Source organism: Charadrius vociferus, unplaced genomic scaffold (assembly GCF_000708025.1).
Source record: "Charadrius vociferus isolate BGI_N301 unplaced genomic scaffold, ASM70802v2 scaffold185, whole genome shotgun sequence".
NCBI lineage: Eukaryota > Metazoa > Chordata > Aves > Charadriiformes > Charadriidae > Charadrius > Charadrius vociferus.
The window spans coordinates 5,302,376-5,325,248 of NW_009648955.1; the positions used below are offsets into that span (position 1 = coordinate 5,302,376).

At 41.5% G+C, this 22,873-nt stretch overlaps 2 protein-coding genes across 4 annotated transcripts in view; one reads left to right on the forward strand and one right to left on the reverse strand.

Annotated features, from left to right (window-relative positions):
• The window catches only part of PM20D2 (peptidase M20 domain containing 2), a 19,398-nt gene extending 16,771 nt beyond the window's left edge, over window positions 1–2,627 (forward strand). The window contains exons 7-8 of the mRNA XM_009887532.1: window positions 1,573–1,680; window positions 2,479–2,627. Of these exons, the coding sequence (XP_009885834.1) occupies window positions 1,573–1,680; window positions 2,479–2,627 (257 nt within the window). The remainder of the gene's footprint in view (window positions 1–1,572; window positions 1,681–2,478) is intronic.
• Window positions 2,628–11,142: 8,515 nt separating this feature from the next.
• Window positions 11,143–22,873, reverse strand: part of GABRR1 (gamma-aminobutyric acid (GABA) A receptor, rho 1) — a 37,027-nt gene continuing 25,296 nt past the window's right edge. For all 3 annotated transcript variants that reach the window (XM_009887499.1, XM_009887500.1, XM_009887501.1), the window contains 6 exons: window positions 19,049–19,272; window positions 16,099–16,181; window positions 14,745–14,885; window positions 14,137–14,289; window positions 12,253–12,449; window positions 11,143–11,430 (listed from right to left, as the gene is read on the reverse strand). In XM_009887499.1, the coding sequence (XP_009885801.1) occupies window positions 11,143–11,430; window positions 12,253–12,449; window positions 14,137–14,289; window positions 14,745–14,885; window positions 16,099–16,181; window positions 19,049–19,272 (1,086 nt within the window). The remainder of the gene's footprint in view (window positions 11,431–12,252; window positions 12,450–14,136; window positions 14,290–14,744; window positions 14,886–16,098; window positions 16,182–19,048; window positions 19,273–22,873) is intronic.

Consider the following 22,873-nt stretch of genomic DNA (forward strand, 5'->3'; position numbering starts at 1 on the left):
ACTCTTTCCAGCAGCTTGTGTATTAGGACTCAGTAAGGCAAGTCTAGAATTCTTGACTTGAGTCTGGAGTAGACAGAACTTCTAGACTTCTGGTTTGTCTTTCCAGACTGACCAAAGAACAGATAATAGTGTAGACTACTGAAAATAAAAATAACTTGTTGCTGTGCCAAGAGTTAGATTTTCTTAAAATGCATACTGAATTTATAGGAAAAGGATCATTTTTTTGGACAAGCTTTGCTGCTTCTGTTTGTCTGTAGGCAGAGCAAATAGCAAGTTAGTCTTGTCCTCTTTGGTCACATGATATAGGCTCTGTGGACTCACTTTTAATAACTATATGCTTCCAAGTAAAATCTATATTCTTCAATCACTTCATTACTAAGTCTTAAGGCATTAACAATACCTTGTCTCCATAAAGTATCATGATATGGAGGCTACCTGATGTGTTACAAATAATGTTAGATCTTTGGAACAGTCATTTTATATGCTGTTGCTAAAGAACGTTAGATCTTTGGAACATTTTAGTCATTTTATATGCTGTTGCTAAAGAAAAAAATTCTTACAGCTCTGACTGGCCTGAAAAAAATTGAGGGCTTAGCTGGTCATCCCTGTTTTTCCCTGCTATGAAACAATTATTCCTCTGGTATCAATTTCACAATAACTGGCATGTTGATTTCTCCAGCTTCTAAATGTCATTTTAATAAATACTGAGTGGATTTCTTGTTTGGGTTTAAAAAAAAAAAAGGCACTCAGGAAGTAGTTGCAGATTCTTGGATGATTTACTATGAAGGATCTACTACTTCTGGATGGTATCATTAAATTGATAACATAGTACTTTGAGATAGGTACTATCACTAGCTAACATATTGAAAGTCCTAGTCAGGCATGAAAGAATCATCATTAAAATCTGCTGCATTGCTATCAAGATATTTTTTTTATGTCTACAGAGCACTAGTGTTTTGTCTGGAGTTTAGTTCTGGTCTTCTTATTTCAAGAGTGCTTGTGCTGTTAAGGTTTCCATAACTGAGAATAATTGAAAAACAAAGGGAAACATAGTTGTCTTCAGTCTGTTTTTGTTTAAAGATAGATTGTTCGTACTTCAGAGGCAGCTATCTAATGCTGAATATTTCCATACTGGTAGAAAGGAGTAACTGTTGGGCCTGGATCTAAACGTTGTAGTAGGAAAATAGCTGAACTAGCCAAAATTCCAAGGTTTGCAGCTTTCACTGTTTCTGGATTAACAGCTTACTATCAGGAGATGTTTGATAAAAAATTAATGGTAAATGGAATAGGAACATGCTGATCTGATACATCTTCCTTGCAGTCCAGTAAATGATTATTGATCAGAAGCGCACTGGAGAGCAGCATCTGAAGATGGCTAGTTAGGGAAAACATCTGTGATGGGAGATTTTTGAATGGATAATGACTCATTATAAATGGTTTTACTTTAGTATTTGGGGCAAAGGATACTCTGTTTTAGATATGGGCTGGAGATAATATCTGTCATACATTTTATTACAGCATTCAAAACTCTTCAACACTTGTTCATTAAGAAAATGTCTGTGCTGCTTCTAGGTTCCACGGACTTTGGAAATGTTACATTTGTAGTCCCTGGGCTTCATCCTTATTTTTATATTGGCTCTGATGCATTAAATCATACTGAGCAGTACACAGAAGCTGCAGGTGAGTGGACGTGAAAAGTGTTAGAGATTTATATTTGGAACCCTTATGCATGTTGCTGACTTTTCACTACAGCAAATCTAGAAATAAATATTTCAGATTAGAAGATTAAAGCTTTCATATGCTTCTACGGTATTCAAAGCTACTGTGTAGCAAATGTATAAAAGTGGAAGTACTAGATCTGAAAGTGGCTGCATGTGAATACCTGTATAGAAATGGAGCTGCCTTCTACAAGGATGATGGGATCTGAGCTGAATATGGACCCTGAAACAATTTACTTGGTTAATTGTAGCGTTGCAGAAGGAAGCTGACCAAATGTAGGATTTCTGGTTTTGTTTGAAGTTAAATGTATATGGGAAGGATGACCACTCCTCATACAAAAAGCCTGACTTAGTATACCATTTAGAGAGAAGAAATTAGAAGGATTATCTCTAGCAGCATATTCAGAAGAGTTTCTAAACATGAGCCAAAAGATAAAACTAGTTTTTACTCCTAAAGCACAGTACTCTGGAAATGTAATAGAGCTAACAGTATAAAACTCTGCATTTTCTAAAAATGAAAATGTGAATACTTGTTTTCTTGTTTACATCACTTGCAGAAAGTTACTTTCATGTGAAAATTTGTTTTGAGGCATCAGAAAATAGACATGCTACATTTGTGCAAGTAGATTTTTAAGAAAGTGTTCTTGCAACTGAAATATGAAGATTTTATTGTATAGAATACGCCTTATGCTGTAAACTAATGGTTTGTATGTAGTATTAGTAATCTGACCTGAAACTTCTCTTATTTTTTTTTCTGCAGGGTCACAGAATGCTCAGTTCTATGCTTTGCGCACAGCAAAAGCTTTGGCAATGACAGCACTGGATGTAATTTTCAAGCCAAGTCTGCTAGAAGAAGTCAGGGAAGACTTTAGACAGGTGAAGCTAAAGGAAGAGGGGCAAATCCAGTAGAACCTAACAGAGTCTGATGTTGGCATAGGAGCATGTTCATCACACACTGAACTTTATTAAACCTCTCTCAGTAGGATTGACTTAATGGAGATGCTGTATTTAAATCCCAGAAGAGGCTGGATAAACACATAGCTAAAGAAATGTTGATTATTTTTTTTTACTTTAGAAGAAACAAATAGTATCATTGCTTTCAGAAATGTGCATTTTCATAATTTCATCTAGCTGTAATGTTTGCTGTATTCAATATGGTGATGAATTTCAGAGAGATCTCAAATATGCTGCCTTTAAGTTGCATTGTTGAATAAATGATAGTGTTTAGATCCCTTGTCAGTGATTTTCTGTGTTGCTAAAGTAATACGCCTTATAGGGGAAATATGGCATTTACATGGAAATTTTTGTTCTAAAATAAGCACTGTTCACTTGGTGATCATAGGTCAAATCTGATCTATGAAGCGTTTCTCTCTGGCCAGTCACTTTTTCTTGGGACAAGATAGAGGCTTAAAACCTGAACTGATTTCACTGGAGAGAAGGGTGCATGTTTGGAAGCGTGTCTGGTTTTGACAATAGTAGCTTCTAGCAATGGAAAAGAGCTTTTTGTATGGAAATGTGATCTGTAAAGGTTGGTTGTCCTGAAATGTGTTGACCTTCCTCCTAATAAATTTTTGGAGGTGGTGTGGAGAAGTCGTTCATCAAAAAACTGGAAAGCAACTAAATGTTTATTTGTTTGAATTAACATGTTTAAACTACTGCAGGAAAATGCATGTGCATCTTTTTTAAGTTCTACTCTGAGGCAATAAAAGTGTCTACACCAGGTGTTGCACTAGCTTAACTGATCTGAAGGATGTGTATAAATTTAGCTAAACTGGTAGAAATCTTTTTCACAAAGATGTAAGCATCATATCATGAAGCAGTAAATGAAGGTAACCTTAGACTGGTTTTGTGCAAACCCCTGTAGTAAGCTCTGAGAAGCTCGCACTGAGGATTGCTCGTGCAGTAACTGGCGTCCCAAACCTGTTTGTTCCCATATCCTAAGCAGCAGATCTGTTAAGTCTTGCCAGTTGTCCTTTCTGTGTGTTGCGTGGTTAGTCTGTTTAATTCTTGTTATTTTGCTTCCCAGAGACATTAATGTTGCAAATTTTATCCATGTGGTGGTCTGTGTGTCCAAACCTCTTAGGAATTTTTTTTTAATTCATTTGTTAAAGGATCATGTGGATACCTAGAGAAAGAACTAATCTTTTGTTCAGATACAAATTGCCGAGTCAATGGACAGGCTGGGTGAAAAAGCGGCTTACTGGTTAACATTTTCATAAGCATAGGTACTATAGTAAGCTTCTGAAAAGAAGTCAGGCAAACTGTATTCCCCAGGAAGTCAGAATGTCCAAAATTATTCCAAAACTTTGTTTTTAACAGCACTGGTCTCTAAATGGTAAACTCAAAAAAAATTTTAATCAGAGTTTATATTTTAGTAGGTTTTATTTTCAGTTTCTAATTCTGGAAAATAAACAGATTCCTTATCTTGGTATAGCTGTGCGCTCCCTCTGCATTTCTATGCACGTTCTTTAACACAGACCTCCAGCTGCTATTTAAGAATTCTATAGAGACTTTCCCTGAGAAGGAAAAAAGTATGACTAGGCTGGCTTGGGTGTGTCAGATAGACACTGCAGACAACCTAATTTGACTTTCAGATGATACTTCAGATACTTGTAGTGGCAGGACACAGACTGTTAATACATGAAATGCTCAGTGTCTTTGGACAAAGGAAGTAACTGTATATCTGTTTCTGTAAGAACTAGAGGCATAATAATGTTTTGTATTACAAGCCAGTTGTTTGAAGAGTTGAGTGTGGCCATAAGTTTTCTGGGTTACAGGATGGTCCACGCTCACACCAGTGTCCTTGCTTTCCTTAGCAGACCATTTTGACAGATGACTGTGTGAAGCGGATGAGGGTTGGACTCTGAGCTGTAGGTATATACAGGATAGTAAGTTGGATACCAAATCCAACTGAAATTTGGTCCAAAGCTTGTCAAAGGAACTTTATCCTTAACTTTTAATTTAAACCCTGCCTTGCCAGTTCTCAGACACAAATACAATTAAGTTCTGCTGGATTAACAAGCTAGTTTATGAAATTCCTTAGCATGTGTGGCTTTTTATTTCTTCCTGCATGAACTGCTTATCTTCTTGCTTCACTGTTTTTAAGATGGAATGTTGGGATCTCGGTGATAGGAATACATGCTGCATCGTTGTGCTTCCTATAAGCTGATGTGCATTACATCCTTCTCGGTTCTCTTTGTCCAGACTAGCTGGCTGTTGGCTACGTCATGTCCAGGATCATTTAACTAAACATTTCTGCACTAAAAGCATGTCTTAATTTTGTCGTAATCGTTGCTGGAATTAAAATGAAACTGAAGTACTGATTACAGATGAGTTTATATCAATAAAGCAATTTAATTGTGACTGAATTTTCTTGTCCTTTGATTAATATTGGGATGCTGCATGACTTCATTTGAATAGTGCGTGTCATTCCTTCTGCCTCCCAGTTTGGTATGATTATGTAAGAGTGAGGGTGTTGGAAGCTTTCCATTTCAGTCTGCCATAGTGAGCAGGTTTTTTGTGAGGGTTAACGCTTTTCAAATACAATATTTATAGTCTTTATAATCTCAGGAGCTGATTTAACTATTAATGCATGTTAGTATTCACAGAATAATAGGAATGGTGCTTGAGAGGGCTCTCTGGAGGATCTCTGTTAGGCTAAACCTGGTCCAGTCTCTAGCTTGAAGTAGGATTATCACCAACACTAGAGCAGGTGAGCTTGGCTTCTTGCTGAATCCTGGAAGCCAAGGATAGAGACTTTTGATCTTCCCTTGGCAAGTTAATTCACAGTTGTGTCTCAAAACATTCATTCTTAAGGTCCAGAACGAAAGCAGTTTGGGATTTAACATTAGGGTTTTACTATCACAATGATATTATAGATGAGAAATTCATTTCCTGTGGGAATAAAACTGACTTTGACTTTCACTAATTTCTGCTCTTAAGTCACATGTATATGAAAATATCTGGCATGTTTAAGTTACCCTAACTGCAGTCTTCCCAAGCTGTTTGTAATTTATCAATATTGGAATATTTGTTGAGAATAGTATTTTTGGCAATGAATCAGAATGTGTAAGTAATAAACTATAACTGCTGAAATGGTTTTGAGCAGCTGCTAGCAAATCACAGCTGTTTAAGGATGAGGTGCTTATGTCCAGACTTTGTGAAGAACTTAGTCTGTGCCAGCCTACCAAGCTACAGTGTTTACTTATTTAATACCTGTCCTAGAACATGAGTGAAAAATATGCCTGATTTAAAACAAGTTAAAGGGGGAAAAAAAAACCAACCAAGAAAAAACCCCAAACCATGAAATGTAATGGATTTCTTTTTATGAAAACGTAAAGGAGAGACGTTGTAACCTGTGAGCTAAGCTACCTGGTGTAGAAGGGTCCAGCAGCCTTTCTTCAAACAGTAAATGGGAGCAGCTTTACATTCTTGTGAATCATAGTTCTGTAATCAGTTATTTCCCATACCCTGAGTGCTCTGTACCTGATTACACTGCAGTCACAGTGACTCTGTTCCTGTGAATGAGTCATTAACACATTAGCTCTTGAAAATGTCTTTGCCTTGTATTCATTAAAAGTGGTCTTAGAACTTTCTAATAGCATTCTTTAAAATAGATTTTTATTTAGAGCAAAGTATTTGGGATTAAATCATTCTAAAATAGTCAGCCTTCACGATTTCCTGTTTTTTTTCCCTAAGGTTTACTATTTCCGGCTCCTGAAAGTAGCAGCCCTTCATTCTGCCTTCGTCCGCTGGCCTGGCCGGCCGGCTGCCACTGCTATCTGCATGTTGGTGTTTTTATTAATGCAGTCACTTGGGCGAGATTGCTGCTGGCTTTGCTTCCTTTCGGCACTAATGGAAGCCAAAAGTATTCGACAAAACTCATCAAGGACTTTTCTCAACCACAACTGTGTCTGAACTACCCTATTCAAAAATAAGTGAGAAGCTGAATGCCTCAGTCCTAGGAAAGAATGAAGTCCATGTGGTTGTGGATAGCTGTGACAGCCATAAGCTATGCACTGTTGTGATTTATGATTGCTCTAGAGTACCTGTGAAAAGTTATCTTGTAAGCTGCTTAGTCTCAAAGATAACCAGCACATGTAATACTGGCTCATCCTTCCAGTAGCTAAAGGAGACCGACAGGAGAGGTGGGGAGGGACTTTGTACAAGGGCATATAGTGATAGGATGAGGGGAAATGGCTTCAAACTGGAAGAAGGTAGATTTAGATTAGATACGAGGAAGAAATCTTTCACTTTGAGGGTGGTGAGGCACTGGCACATGTTGCCCAGAGAAGTTGTAGATGCCCCATCCCGGGAGGTGTTTAAGGCCAGTTTGGATGGGGCTTTGAGCAACCTGCTCTAGTGGGAGGTGTCCCTGCCTATGGCAGGAGGGTTGGAACTTGGTGATCATCAAGGTCCCTTCCAGCCTAACCATTCTATGATTTTAGCTTCTCAAGACCCTGTGAAAGGGTAAAAGCACACAAATGCATTATGTGTTCATCAGAACTACAGTGCTGAAGTCTTGTTTCATAACTGTTTGATAAGTACTTAAAATTCATGAGGAGTTGTATTTTTCCTTAGTTTCCCTGTTTTAAGTATTTTCTGTATTTTCCCAGTACTTTCAGTTCTTGGAGACCAAAACATGCTTTATTCCCTACAACTTTCTCAGCTTTCATGGTTTTGTTTCAGTATCTGAAGGGCCCTCGTGCGTTGTACTGCCACGAGGTAGCTGAGTCCGATTCTGGAACCTGCGATATGGGTGATCTCAGTTGCTTTTCATTTCTCATTGCTGCTGCTCCAGTGCTCCCTCAAATATGATGCTGCCATATGAGCAGGCACAGAAGAGTGGAATCCCAGAGGTTTCTACTTGCTCATCAGGGCTTGCAGGGAATTTGGATCTGTTTTGTACTGAGAGAATCACTTGCTCAGGTGTGCAACATGTAGAAAAGGAGACATCTAATGATCGGTTTACTATGAGAATATCCTTTTGCTGGGGAAGAAGAGAGATCATTGATATTTCTTCATGCCTTCTCACTATTCTATCTGTTTCTGACTGAAGTTTACCTGCTTGCCGCTTCACCCTATCAGTGATCATCTGCATCCTGAAAGACTGTTAAAGGCTTCAATCTCCAAAGCTCTTAATCTAGACACCGTCGTAGGCAGAACTTGGGTCTCTCCATAAACCACATGGACCTGCCAATACACTTCAACTTCTCAAAACAGCATCATCCCAGGCTCTGCTTTGGTTTAACCTCCAAGATAATTAGTCTGAATTATATTGCAAAGTATCACCCTAAGGAAGAAAAATGAGGACTGTAACATACACAATCTGGGGTAGAAAGCTTAATGTCATCTTCTCAGTGATTTTGAGCTTGCGTGTAGCCTGTGAAATCCCAGGGCTCTCCAGCCCAACCAGCGTCACAGGACTTAAGGACATTCGGTATTTTGACTGGATCAGGTAAAAAGGTCTTACGTACATGTATAAACTCATGGAGATCATTCTTTTGAAGGTAAAAAACACACAATGCTGTACAAATGTGAAGTTTTATTGTGATTTTGAGTTCTTCTAGAAATAGACTAAACCAAACAAATCACTGATTTATTGTGGAAATGGAAAGGAGCAGAGTGTTAACGATTGGCTACAAAACCATACACTGGAAGGTTAAAAGCCAAAAAACTGTGTGTGTAAATATGTTTAATGAGTACAGTTGTTGATAGCAAACACTGGCTGTACATGACATATCTTGTACTTATAGAATACATCTATATACACATTTATATAAGACTGGAAAGGCACTAGAGTTTCCCAAATAAAACACAAGTAAATTAACAATGTAAATCCAAACATGGAGGTCGGGGAGTCTGTTTAGGGAGACGTGCTGGAAGGGAAACTTTGAAAATCACATGGGAAATTAGAAATCAGTCTCTCACTGGTAGCCGGGGAATTCAAAAGTCCAGCTCCCATTTGTATCTTCAAAATCTCCCTTAATATACTGGTCAGATGCCAAAATAATGCATGTAGTGTGAGATTAATGAGTCTATAAAGGAAACGTACAGTACTGCAGCAAACTACATAGCATTAAGCTTCTTATGAAGCTGGAGAGCTTACTATAAAGCCTGGCAGTCCTGTTCCTGCTGTTCTTATAACTGTAGAGATAAACAGGTTCTTACAATACTGAGAACGTCAATACATTCCTGTGCAAGTAGTGCCCAAGAGATCTTGGAACCAGTTGTGGGGGAAGGTGCCATCGGAATAAGGGAGGGTGGCCAACCCCAGTGGCCAGCCTTTCATCTGCTTTTGCCAGAGTGACCTTGCTGCCTTCATTTGATTGAAATGTTGATGGTTTAAGAAAATATGTTTGGGGTTTTTTTTAATCTCTTGAAAAAACATCACTGGAGAATAATAATATATGAAGGAAATGTGATAAAACGAAGCTAAGATAGATAATATGTGTATGTGGAAAAAAAAAAAAAAGCTATGTAGAAATGAGTAGTAAAACTATCTTATTTGTGGGCTGTCTTTTAATGATTTTAGCTTTTGTGATTTCACTGCTTTACCTACGGAGTGTAGGCCGTAAGTGCAAGATGAGTATCAGTAGTTTTGCAGATCATGATTTTAGCAGTTGTAGGAAACGCTGAATATGCTTACATGACATTTATTTACATAGGAAATTAAAGCAATAACCAGCAGTGTTCAAACAACTGCGATGTCTGTGTCACAAGCATTATGCGTAGAGTGGCAGATCAGTCAGGCCAGGGCAGATCTCATGGAAGAAGATTCACTTTCTTTTTGGAGACGCAACTGCTTTGGTCTAATTTTCAGAGCAGTTACGCCTGTAAAAGACAAGAGCATCTGCTGTGCAGGGAATAATGGATTTCATAATTGTGTGCAAAATCATGCATGTGTTTAAAGTCCTGTTCCCTCCACACCCTTGGTGAGCTGTGTGAGCATAGGTGGACATGACATGGCAGCAGACCAGCTGAATGACCACACTTTCTGAGACACCTTTGGTGCTCTTGTTATTGTAAAGGCCCATGATTCCATTCAACCGATTCTTGCTTTCCTGAAATATTCCATTACTTCTACGTTCCAGATTTTGCCTTTATTCATAGGGAGTGTTTATGCTGGCCGGCTGCGCTGCAGAAACTGTAATGGAGAGTTTGGACTTAATGCCGAGTGCCCCCGGCTCCAGCTGTGTCTCCTTGCTCCTGCCCCGGGGCTGCAGGGTGCAGCCTGGAAGCAGGGTTGGTCAGATGTACCCGAGTCTGCAATGGAGCTGCTCTCTCATGGTGGAAGCTCCTTTTATACTTCATTCCAAATTTTTTGGCGTGGTATACATAGTAACTCAGATATAAAGTCCTGACAACTGCTGTGTCACCTGTTGAGCACCCTCCTATTATGCTTTTACTGAAAAAGGATGGATTAGTGCAATTACTAGTGGCTTTAGCAGAGACAAGAAGTTAGAAGCTACAATGGGTTCTCAGGCTGTACAGACCAGTAACCCCCAGACTATCTCGGAGAGAAGTGGCTTCTCCTACAGTAGTTTTAGTCTTTTTGTAGATACCTGATTGTCTTCACTGGATTATTTTGTCGAGAAACCTGTGTTCTCTCCCAGGAAATTCAACAGCAAAATTCACACTGACCCAAATAAGCAGATCCAAGGAGAGCTCCTGTGTTTCCCAAAGGATTTGGCTGGCATCGCAGAAAGTCCAGCTTTTGTTCATTCCTTAGTAAGTGTACATTGAAGTTATGTCTTAAAAGATAGCACAAAACATCTTGGAAAGATTTCTTTGTTTTAAATACAATCAAGACAAAGCACAAATCTGAAAGTATTCCTACGCAGAGCTGTCAGCGCAGCACTGCAAGGACAGCACGTGTTTAGCAGCGTAAGCAAGCTTGAGCCAGCGATAACCTTGCCAGTGTTTCCTGCTACTGGATATTTTGTGTTCGTGATGACCATTTCTGAGCTCACCCTGCAAACATGCAAGTATTTGCATATTCTTTGTATTTATTAGTATTGAAGGTGGTAAGTCTGCTGAGTTGAGAGATGTACGCATGCGCTCAGGTACTTAGAGAATTAGGATCTCAGGGGCACAAAATGGAGGATGCACCATATATAAGCAACTTGCAATTATAGTCACTTGTTAAAATAGTTTACAGTGGCCTGTGAGGCACAAGAAGGAACATAGCACAGCTTTAAATAAGTATAAAATTTTAGATTGCATATCCTATATTTTGCTGAAATGTGAAACTTGCACAATTATTTATGCCACAGATGAGTTGCATCTAATAAAAAAAAAATCCTGAAAAAAAAATCAATCTTTCTTCCAGTTAAAACAATTCTCCATTTTCTTTCTGTTAGCCTATGAGACGGTACTTTCATTTAATGTCACAATGCTCTGTGACTACAGAAGTTACATATATTTATGAAAAAATGGACCAGTATATCAAATTAAATAGAATATATGCACCAGGGAATATTATCCTGGAGTACTTGTCGATGGCGTGAGTGTCGATCCGCATGCTGACGTATCTCTGGTTTTTCCTCCTGCCCGAGCCCCTCTCAGACCCCAGCGCCAGCTGCACCATCATTCGGTCTTGTTTATCTCCGTTCTCGGACACGTAGTGCCCCAGTTCGTTCACATCCCCATCGTTGTAGCTGCCGTCCATCATCATGGGCCGAGGCTGAGGCAGGCTGCACGCACAGGGAAGCTGTGGACACAGGTAAGTGCAGGATGGTTTTGAGTTGCGTCCTGATACAGACAGACATCCATTTTCTGCTTAGGAAAGTAGAAGAGGGGACAAGCCTGGGGAAGCTTGGGACAAGCTGAGATTCAAACGGGAGAGCGAGAGGATGGAGCTGCGCCACAGCTTTTTGCTTCTCCGTTTTCACGTCTGCAAGACACAGCGCGGTCAGGGAGAGAGCAGGGCTGTCTGTGGAAAAGCTCATTTGGCTTAACCAGAGCTATCAGGGTGTAAAAAAAGGTCGGACTGTACCTTGAAGCTGAGAAAATTAAGGAAGAGGGCAGAGGGAAACCACAAGAAGCGAGGTATGAGACTTGCCCCATATGAAGAGAAGAGCTATAATTTAATGTAATGAAGGCAGAAGGGGGAAATTTGGATGATTTACACAAGTTTAGGCTGTGCCTGGAGAAAGAAAGGTGAGGGAAGTCTGTCATCTCTTATCTGAAGCCCAAAACACAGTATCCATCTGGTGCTATTCACAGGTTTGGATCTTCAGCATAAAAAAATATTTAAAGGTAAAATCCTAATATACAGGCAGTGGAGGACTCTATGTAGAGGGAGTTAGCATCTGCAGACTCTGAAGAAAGAGCAGTGAGCTTGGGTGTGGGTTGTCTGCAGCAAACCTTTATAACCCGGAATACCTCACTGCTCCTGTCTTTTTACAAGCACTGCATTGTCCCCAGGCAGCTGAGCGCAGCACCCTGTAGTCACAAACTTTTGAACATTTCCAGACATTTGCCATACCTTTTCCCAGGGGCATAAAGCTGCATCGGAGATAGAAAACCTCACCTTGTCGCGCAGTTTCCTCTCCTTCCGCTCTTGCACCGTAGTCAGGTAATTCACTGCTGCATATTCCAGCACTGAGAGGAAGACAAACACAAAACTGACCCACAAGTAAATGTCCACTGCTTTGATGTAGGAAACACGAGGCATGGAGGCGTTCACTCCAGTGATGATGGTAGACATGGTCAGCACAGTGGTTATCCCTGGGAATATACCAGCAGGGAGACGGTAAGACACTTTCAAACCAGACTCTTCACCAGAAATACAACTGTCGTTACAATTTCCTGACATCTGGATTTACCTTGCAGTATTGTTTCTCACATTTGAGCGATGGGTTTCACTGCCTGAGCAGAGTCCAGGCACCCCTGGTTTCTAACCGGGGTTTTCTTGTCTTTTTGGTGAAAATAGCTCTAGTTCTGGCCTCAGGGTGTTACTAGCCTGGTTCCTCACCACACCACCAGTCTCCCACCCTATGGCCAGGCAGCAGCCCTTCGACCTCGTGCTGGCTGCACCCCATCTCCAGGTTCAGGACAGTCCTTGGAGGGGTACAAGTACATTGAGTTGGACTCGGTGATCGTTACGGGTCCCTTCCAACTCTAGATATTCTATGGCTCTACGATTCTGAATATCTCAGCTTCTAGTTCAACCCCTCCACAGGATGGGCACAAGCAAAACTCATCTGCTGCTGCTGCTTCCACCAGTTTTCCCAGCCTGTGTTTTCCATCTACTTCTGGTAAGTCCTGCTTCATGGGAAGTCACAGAAGTCACCAGATGGCTCTCAAGCTTCCCCAGAGCAAGAGCAGAGACTAATGGGGCCCCACAGGGCAATGCTGTCCCACATTACACCGTGGGTGAGCACGACGAGCACATCAGCAAGGGCAGGCGGCCCTGGAGTTTGGTGTTATCCTGGCTCTGAGGGAGGCTCTCTGTGGCCTTCTTATTTCAGGGGCTAATTATGTCACATGAACAATCCCTTTGAAAGTTGAAATTATTTATATAAGCACAAAGGACTGAATTCACAGGAATATCCAGGAGCTGCAAAGTACTGCTAAAGGCAGTGCCTACATCTTCTGAAAAGCCATAGCCCAAACCCTAATGCTCCTTTTAATGATGTCTCAAGGCAATGGATGCTGTTTCTAAAGACAGACATGGATAACTGCCCCATTGCCTCTATACATCCTCTCCACTGAAGAATATGATTTTAACAATAAATAAAATCCTGAGGTGCGTTGCCTGGAATAAGCAAAAGCAAGCTTGGGCTCAAAGTCTGCAAAAAATACAAACGGTACTTTGCTAAGGGCAAAGCATCCTCTTTAGAAGAAGATTTATGTCCATATCATGGTTCTGCTCCCATGGTGATTCATCTGACATATGGCTTCATCTATCTGAAAGGTGCTGCAAAAGGGGAAGCTGAATCCCTCGTATTGCCCTGTAAACTCATTTAACAAGTTGAACAGCACAGCTCAGCTGACTGTGTTACCTCCACCCTCCCTCCTCTAGCAAAACTCAATAAAGTGAATTTTTGTTAGGTCTGCTAATACTGATTTTCAACTTCTGACTCACTGAAGTCTCTCAAGGATACTGAGACACTTTGGGTCTATATGTGCCCTGTCTCTGTTAACAGCAATAAAAGCAGAGCAGGACATTTGCTCTCTGATTTGCACCACGTACAGCCAGTGCTTGTGCACACAGGGAAGGCAATTCACTCGGCACTGCAGGGCAGATGGAGAGTTTGTACCATGGCCAGTCCCCCGTATGGGGGACACACGGGTGGCATAGCTGATTTCCGTGCCATAAGGCAATGCAGAAGCAGTGCATAGCACAGGGCATTCTTTGCCTTGACGGTCAACAATTATCTCTTAGGTCTGCTCACTACAAGATTGTTTTTACCCAAAGGGACTCTGGCAGGAACTGCTCGTCGATCAATCCAGAAGGACACCCAGGACAACATAACCATGAGTGTGGCAGGGAAGTAGGTTTGGAGCAAGAAGAAGAAGATGTGTCGGCGTAAAGTGAAGTTTATGTAGAGGCGATTGTACCACCCTGTATAACAGAGAGAAGGAAAAAGAGAAGTCACACCAACATCAAACTACTTTCAGATAAGGTGATGTTGCATCAGGAGAATAGCCCCTCATTTGCGTTTAGAAAAACACAGGTAATGACCACAGATCATTGCAGTTTACAGAAAAGACTCCTTACTGAACCAACTGTCGGTTGGGGCCACATCTTCCAGAGAAGATAATATAACCTGTGCAGCCATAGAGTTTAATTCATGTTAGAACTTGGTGTGATCTTGAAGCGGGATTGCCTTTCAAGACTACATAACCATCAAGATGGAAGTCTGTGTCAGGGACAGCAGCCTCGGCATGGAAGAGAAGCAGGTCTGATGGGCCAGAGGGAGACCTCCCAATGGACGGTGCTCCACAGCCAAGGTTGAGAGGAACAGTTTGCAACCTCTTCTTCCCCCATGCCACTCTGGCAAGCACACCAGTACCCACCTGTGCTGCTGTAAAAGGCGAGCTTTGTGGTGGTGTGAAACTCCTGGATCAGGAACTGGGAGAGTGATATCCTCTCATCTGTTTTTAGGGAATCGTTCCCGTTCTTCCAGTAGAGCATGAGGTCATCTTCGGTGTAGGCATCTAGGGGAGCAGAGCAAACCTCGGTGCAGTGCACTGAGCCGGTGGCTATCATGCCCACAGCTCAGGATGTGTCCACACACCTTCCAGGCTACCTGTGAGGTCCTGGCTGAAAAGGCCAGATGCCACCATCTGCTGAGAGCCATGCCAGTGGCGGATACGGTTGTGGCAAGGAGTGGACTAGCTCATTGCCACAGCCCTCAGGCCTGGTCCTTTTTGTAAACCCTTCTGTTTCTCTAATCATAATTTTGTCCATATAACCCATGCATCAGGTAACCCACTGCATCAAAACTTGAATAACTGTCCCTTATAATCATCCTAAAATCAGAAGCAAAGGAAAGGAGACTTCAAGGAAAGAACCTGCTTGGGGTAACGGGAGGAACAGGCTATTAACAGTCTGAGGTACGTGGGAGCACAAATTCTTGGGTAAGCTTTCTGCCTGTGATGCACACATGAACATTACAGGTCTTGGTTTTTAAATGCATGTGGAAATATAGTAATGTTAATCCTTTCAGATGGGGTTTAGTAACAACTTTTCCCAGAGAGGGAGAAAAGAAATCACACAGAAATATATTAGAACAGAATTAAGATTATAATTCCTCATTGTAAGCTTAAGAAGGAAAAGAAAAAAAAACTCCTAAAAAGCTAAAAGTTTAAAATCTCTGTATGAATTCCAGCCAATTTGTGTGTGCATCATACTTAGGACAAAGGAGCTACATGTGGGTATAAGATGGATTTATCTCACATAGGTATGAGAAATGTAATAGGAAGGTGGTTAATGTCGCTGCCCCGCTGTGGTTTCTACACCACAGATGAGCAGATGGTGCACGTGAGGGGCAAAGTGCCATTTATTTATGTGTTTGAGGGCAGCTGGGCAAGCAGGTACTGTGGGGGACTGCCAACCTGCAGGCAAGAGGCTTGGGGTCCTCTGGGGATGGGGTGGCAGTGGGGCAGCCTGGCTTGCTTTTGGGGACACTGGCAAGACAGCGCTCACAGCTGGTGTTTAAAAACACTGCATTGTTGGAAACATTATCTACTTCCAGTGAAAAAATATGGGCAGGGAATTTTTCTTAGTGTTGAAGTCTGCTGACTTTGGTTAGAGCTCCCATGAATGTAGTGGCAGTTTCATTATTGGTATAATTATTGGCATAATTAAACAAGTTTGGGTGCCCATAGGGTGCAGCCCTTGGGTCCCCTATGCCTCTGCTGTACTTACAGCTTTCAATCTCCAGGGAACACGTCTGAGTGTCCAGGGGAAAGCGACTAAAATCCATGTTGCACATTGCCGTTACTGTAACTCTAGGAATAATAAAGACCACCCCATTAAAAACTTGTCTTTTATGTGACTGAAAAATAGTAAAGCTGCAAGTTTCGTTTTTTATTAAGTAACCATCTGGACAGTAACAGTCCATTGAAAATAAATACCTTCCATTTAGCTAAGGCCATTCCACTTAAGTTAAAGCCATTTCTTCAGCAAACCAGTGTTAGAAAATATGACTGGAAAGTTAGGCCACCACAAAATGCTATGAGATGACAAAAATAATGGAGAAGAAAATGGGAAAGAACAGCGAGGGCATGTTTTCCTCTTTGACTATCAGCAAGCTTCTCTCTGCAGAGATCTGTGCTTTCAACAGACGCTTTGTACAATAAAATAATTTACATTTATCAAAGCCACCCTAGTGCCATGAGGGTTGCAAGTAATTTCTCCACACTGTGAATTTCCAGCTGCTCAATGAGAACCAGGTGATCACACCTGGGTACCAGCCACCAGAGGGCAGAGGCAGTGCCTCGAGTTAGGGCTGGAGCTGGTGTGCAAACAGACCACTGAAATGCTCTGCCCCATCAATCAAAAGCTCTGGTCTTGCTATACTCCGATTATGTCATTTTTAATAGCATAACTTTGTGTTTGCACTGGAAGCATCCATAAATCTTGACTTAACTGGCTTGAACTGCAGGGAAGTAAATGAAAATAGAACTATAAATCATAATGGGGAAAGAATTAATGAATTATAGCAGGGCTAATGGTAGACCAATGTCTGTCACATAATGATAAAAACAAGATGCGGTCCCTTATGTTAGTCCTTCTGCATGTGCGGGCTCCCGTTGATGTTGCTTTCCTATCTGGATTTAGTCTTTCAGTGAAAGTGCTTGGCTCAGATTTGTTGTTTAGGTGCCAGTGAGGTCTACAGTGGCTTCCAAGACAAAAGGAGACAAAGTCTGGCAAAGAACCCTAAAAAGGCAGATACCAACAAAAAATACAGTCTACAGACAAAGGCATTCAGCAAAGGCAGGCAGGAATGACCCGTTTGCTCTTATAGGGAGACTGGCATTCATACTTCCCCCGCGTTCATAAAGCACTCCAACCTGCAATCGCCACTGAATAAATTAATGAAACTCTGTCAGTTTGCTATTCAAGATGTTCACCACCATTTTGTACAGGACAATTGTTTAAGCAGAAGACCATGTGTTGCAGGAGCCAAATAGTTTTATATTCTTCTGTTCCCATCTTCTTTAGACAACCATAAATGTTTGCAATACAGATGATTGGTATCATGCAGCTAAATGAAAGAGTGTATAGGCATGCATGCTATAGCTGAACAGTATTTCATTTTATTGTCCTTTTTTGTATTGTACTAAGGGCCTAAGCAAACTTTACAAAGGTCTAAGGAACACCTGAACCTTGTCTAACATGATGAGTGAAGAAAAAGCTTTAATAACAAGAAGGTAGGCACTATTCAGGCTGTGGATTCCAATGAACAGTAAGATAAAAATATCAGAGAACAGGAAAATTCTTGTCAAACTGATACCCCACAGGGAATCAAGAATTGCTTTGCTTGCCTTCCTTTCATAAAATCATAAAACACCTTGTCAGGCTGAGAAGCTGATCTCCGCACCTTGCAGCAGGCTCAACCCTACCTGTGCCACTCCTAAGGTCTTTGTCTAGCGTGCCCTTAAAGACGCCCACAGCCTTCCCAAGCAACGTGTTCTGCAACCTTATCGTGAGTTAAATCAATGCATCTTGCTGATACTGACCTCCTAGCAGTCAGATTTTCCTTCTTTTTTGTCCTTCAGAACACACTATCATTTGATGGTTTGTTTATTTATCATGTATTTTGCTATTTCATTGCTGTGGAGGTGATGTCAACATTCTCGCATCAGAATATTGTACAGCATTTTCCTCTCTAATATGTTTTTTATGGGTCATTTGGCAATACTTGTTTTCTAATTGGATGGAGCTGCAGTCAAGAAAAACAGAAGCACTGATTCTAGTTTCTTTTGGAGATTGACAGATGCTCCTCACTTGGCATCTCCAAGTATGAAAATGTTACTTATTAGAAAGAAAAAAATCCTGGTTTAATAATGTTCCTTTCAAAGCTGATGGAGCAGTTGGAAAATAAGGGAGAAATCCAGAGTTGGGATCACCCCTCAAACTAGAGGACAAAACAAAGTTTACCCAAAATGTCCCCTTCAAGGAGTTTTCATGCATTTCACACAAAATGCGAGCAAAAAGCAGGAAGAGTCAAAACCAAGTGTTTGGGTTGTTCTAGCCTTACATGTGAGTTACCAGGAACTATATACCCTTGCTCTGAAGCTTGTCACTTCATGTGCTGAAGGGTGTTCTATCTGTTTCGTTGTTTATCATAAAGCTAAAGTTGTGCTTAGTATAATTTATTCTTCTTCGTAATTACGTTTAAGAATAGAAATTGAGTATTTTGCTAGGCCCAGAAACTTTGTTGTATAGTGAAGTGGATAACTATAGCTGCTCTGGACTTCTGTTTATTACCAGACATTGCCCTCTTCCTTAGACTATGCCTTGCCTCTTCAGCAGTGCCCTGCAGGGATCGCAGCCTGCTGGTCCCTGGTGAGTTGCCCCGAGGGACTACCACATCTGGCCACAGCTTCCCAACAGCAGGAGCAGGGACTAGCCATGCACGCAAGGCGAAGGGATGCTGGTGGGATCAGCAACGTTGGCATAGAAATTGGCTTCCTGTGATAGGCACTTAATGAACTTGCACAGGGACTCGGGTGTCAGTGAACAGTCAGCACATTCATTCTTTTTTATATTTTTTTAGTATGAAGTCATGCAAAAACACAATACAGGAATCAATTAAATCGCTTTCTCTCTCACTCTGCTAATAGCTCACATTGACCAAATGCAGCTTTACCTGAGGCTATAAAGTACCTTCCCATCTGGCTGGACCCGCAGCATGACGTTGTCTGTGGTGGTGTCATGGATGAAGGAACGCTTGGAGTGGACAAAGAACATGTCGGGGACCCAGATCTTCTTCACCAGCCTGCCATCAAAGGTCATGCTTTGGTTGTTGGTGCTGGGGAAGGACAGCCTCTCGTCTTTCCAGTAGTGCCTCAGATAAAGTGTCATGGTGAAGTCCTGCAACAAACAGGCTTGCGTCACAACTTACACTTTATCGGCATAGCAGTGATTTCTCCTCTCTGGGACAAACCACAATCAGTAAAGCACCATTCCCAAAGGCACATCCATTCCCTGAGCTTCAGGGGACACAATCAGCTGCAGCTTGTTTATTCCTCAGGTTAGACTGACTTACTGGGTTCAGAAATCAGAGGCCATCCAGGTGGCAAATCCACCTCTGAAATGCAAATGTTGCATTTTGGTGTCTGCAAGCCACTGCAGGGACTAAAAGGCAGACATGCTGAGGCAGACGTGGGTGGAGAGTGCTACCAACCACTTAATCCCCCGACCATATGATTCTGCGTTGCTGGGGCCATCAGTGAGGAAGTATTTGCTGCCTCCATTGCTCTCCACGCTGCTCTGGCAACCGCATTCCACCAGGCAGCTGGAAGAGAGTGCTGCAGTGAGAGCTCTTCCTCCAGCACAGCCACTGAAATCTTTTTGACTCAGTATTTGACCAAAATGTTTTGTTTATTTGTTGGGTTTTTGTTTTTGTTTTTTTTCCTCTTTCTCCCCAGATATTGTATTCTTAGATCTGAGACATACTCCTTCTCTTTAAGCTCTGTTGTATTTGGAATCAGACCCCAGAGCCACGTACACTTGGGTTTGCCTTTTCCTTTATTTCAAAGAAAGCCCTCATGTATCTGAAGATAAGCTCACGCTCAAGTGTTTATAAGCATGGTATCTTTGAGTGTAGCGCAATATATTGCCCATAAACTGAGGGAAATGTCTAAGACTGACCAGTCTGCCCTGGTGTCTGGGGTAGGGGAAGTCAGATGAGTTTGAGGTCGTTTTTTTTGAAACTATTTGACATTTGATTTTTTTTTTTCCACAATACTTTCCAAGCATTTTGAAATATGGGGGTTTCTGCAGTCTTTTTTTTCCATAGAAGTTAGTTGTAGCTTGTGCTATTATTGTACTAGAGGCCAATATACTCTTGGAAATGCTTTATATCACATCTGAAGCTCTAAAGCTCAGCTGAAGCTCCCAAAGACACTGACCATGTAATTTCTTCTTTTTCATTTGATCCATTCTATAGCATTCTTTGACATCTTTCCCTGTATTCAAATTTAAAGAAGATTGTCCTGGAAAACCTTTTACATTAACTCCTCTGTGTTGGTATGTCCTTTAAACAGTAATAAAGTGTCAGACATTTGTTCTTCAGCAAGAAGTCAATGCCTCACTTTTTTGCATAAAGTTACATCTATGGTTGCTGTGGAAAAATCAAATATTGTCAGCTTTCATTAGGAAAAAATTATTAATACTAGTTTTAGGCTATTAAACTGGGAACCACAATATTTTACAATGCGTCATCTGAAAATCCCCCAAGCAACAACCATATAATATCTCCCTCTTCTTTTGGTCCATTTCTCAGAGACACTATTAGCTCTCTTATTATGTTTGCAAATTAATTTCCAACCCTGGGTAACAATCTGTTTTTTTCCTTCTTCCCATCTTTCCTCCAGATAAAACAGCTGCCCCATACAGCCTGCAAAAACTCTGTTAATTTCAGGGTCAGTGGCCCATAATAGATATTTATAATCTTTTAAATTAATTGGACAAAAAGAATCTGATTTGTGACATCCTAATGAAGTTTTATAACGTTCTCTATTGTTTTCCCACTTTCTTGCAAATAGTCGGAAAGTAGGAGTAAAAAAGGAAAGACTGATATATCTAACTCCTCAAGCTTAAATTTAGTACAGAGTGAATATCTCTGTCATTGATGGCTCTTCATTTAAAAAGCAAGCAATGATCTTGCAAAGCACCACGGCCTGTTCCTATAAAGCTGCATGAGTTAAAAAGAATTGATTCTGACAATATAAAGTTTTCTCTATCATTATTTTGCAAACAGCGAAAATTGACTCTGAATGTTTTTTTTAGCTGAGGCCATTCAGTGCTCTTCCCATATCGCTGGGTGTTGCAGCACAATGTCACACAAGACACAGGGGCAGTATTCAAAAAACAGGGGCAGTTGCTCAAAATCACAATGCTTGCTTAAAAAAAGAGTGGGTTTGTCGTTGGTTTTTTTTTTTTTTTTATTTTTAAATCCTCAATGTTAAGTTTTTTACCTTTGTTTTCAAGTCCCAAAGGTTTTCAGGGGCTCTCTGACCACCTTCACAAGCTTTCTCCTCAACCAGAAGGGCTGGCACCATCCCAGGAGAGGCAAAACCTCAGAGTCCCCACAGCTGGCGCTGAGGGTGCCAAGACCACCAGAGACAGGGGGGACAACTGAAGGGCTCCCCGCTGCTGGGGAAAGCGTGCGCCCTGACGTACCTCAGCATTGCACCCCTGCTGTACCTGCAAGCGGTCAGTCGACTGCAGATACCCCAGCCCGCTCAAAAGCTGGAATAGCTGCAGTGAGAGGAGCCCGGCGGGCAACCAGGGTGGCTGCCGAACGCCAGCTGTGCTGCCACACAGCCATGTTCCTGGCATAGACATGGGAGAAGGTAGGGCACAGGCTCTTTAACCCTGTGGCTGTTAATTAGGAGCACAGTGAAATTGGGGATTTCTCGGAAAGCTTCAGAGCTCTTTGATACGTTTGTTGAAAGAGAAAAACATTTTGAAAAGTATTCTGTATCAGGTTGTGATTTTTTCTTTTTCTCTTCCAAAGCAAAAGCTGAGCTGCTGAGAGACTCTGGGGATTCTCTAACAGGGTAGGTCTGACAAGCTCTGATTTTTGAAATGGTAAATAAAATTGGTGTAGGTCTTGCAGTGTATATGCAGGGCCATCTCCCGTTCCTCTCCTGTGCTCCTGCTCTCCTGCATGGGTTGTTGTTTATATGTCATGTATGCATATAAAATCTTCCCATGGAAGATCTCCTGCAAAAATCATACCTTACTTTCAGCAGTGTTTTGTGATGAAAAAAGCCTCTCCAGCAAAAATTAAGACCAAAATCTGCACCACTTCGAGAGCATTTGAACACTGACCATTTTCACATTACTAATTATATGGTAGGAAACAAAATACAGGGTATCAGTAAGGAATTTAGTCTGTGCAGACCACCAGCATTAGTCCTGCGTGCCCCTGAAATCCTCCTTCAGCATCAGTGTGAAGATACAGGAAGGACAGACAGAGCCATATGTTGGTCCCCAGCACACAGCAGGGGTGACACAACTGCTAATGCACCAAGGGCAAGTTCTGGAGAAACTTCTCCCCTTTGAGCTCATTCTGGCTGCCCTGTTGAGAGCAGGACTTGCCAGTCTGAACCAGTGTTGATCTTAGGATGGCTACATGGCTTCTGGTTGGGAGCTAGCTGGCCCCTAACCACCTCACAACATGGCCAAAGTGAAACTGTGTCTGCAGTATTTCAAAGTGCCTTAAAATTAACACATTAATTGGTCTCCTCAGAGCTTTTAAACATGTTACCACTTCTTAAGAAAATGTAAAAACCCAAATCCCTTGGGACAGTCTTGGCAGTGTTGTATCATTTTGTCCTAGAGAAAAGGAACTGTCAGATTTCTTCCTTCTGCTTCAGGGGAGATGAAATGGTAGCATGAGGTCAATAGAAGCAATTGTCGGCAGGTTCAGATCAAACCCAAATCTGCCTTCCAGAGGCTGTGG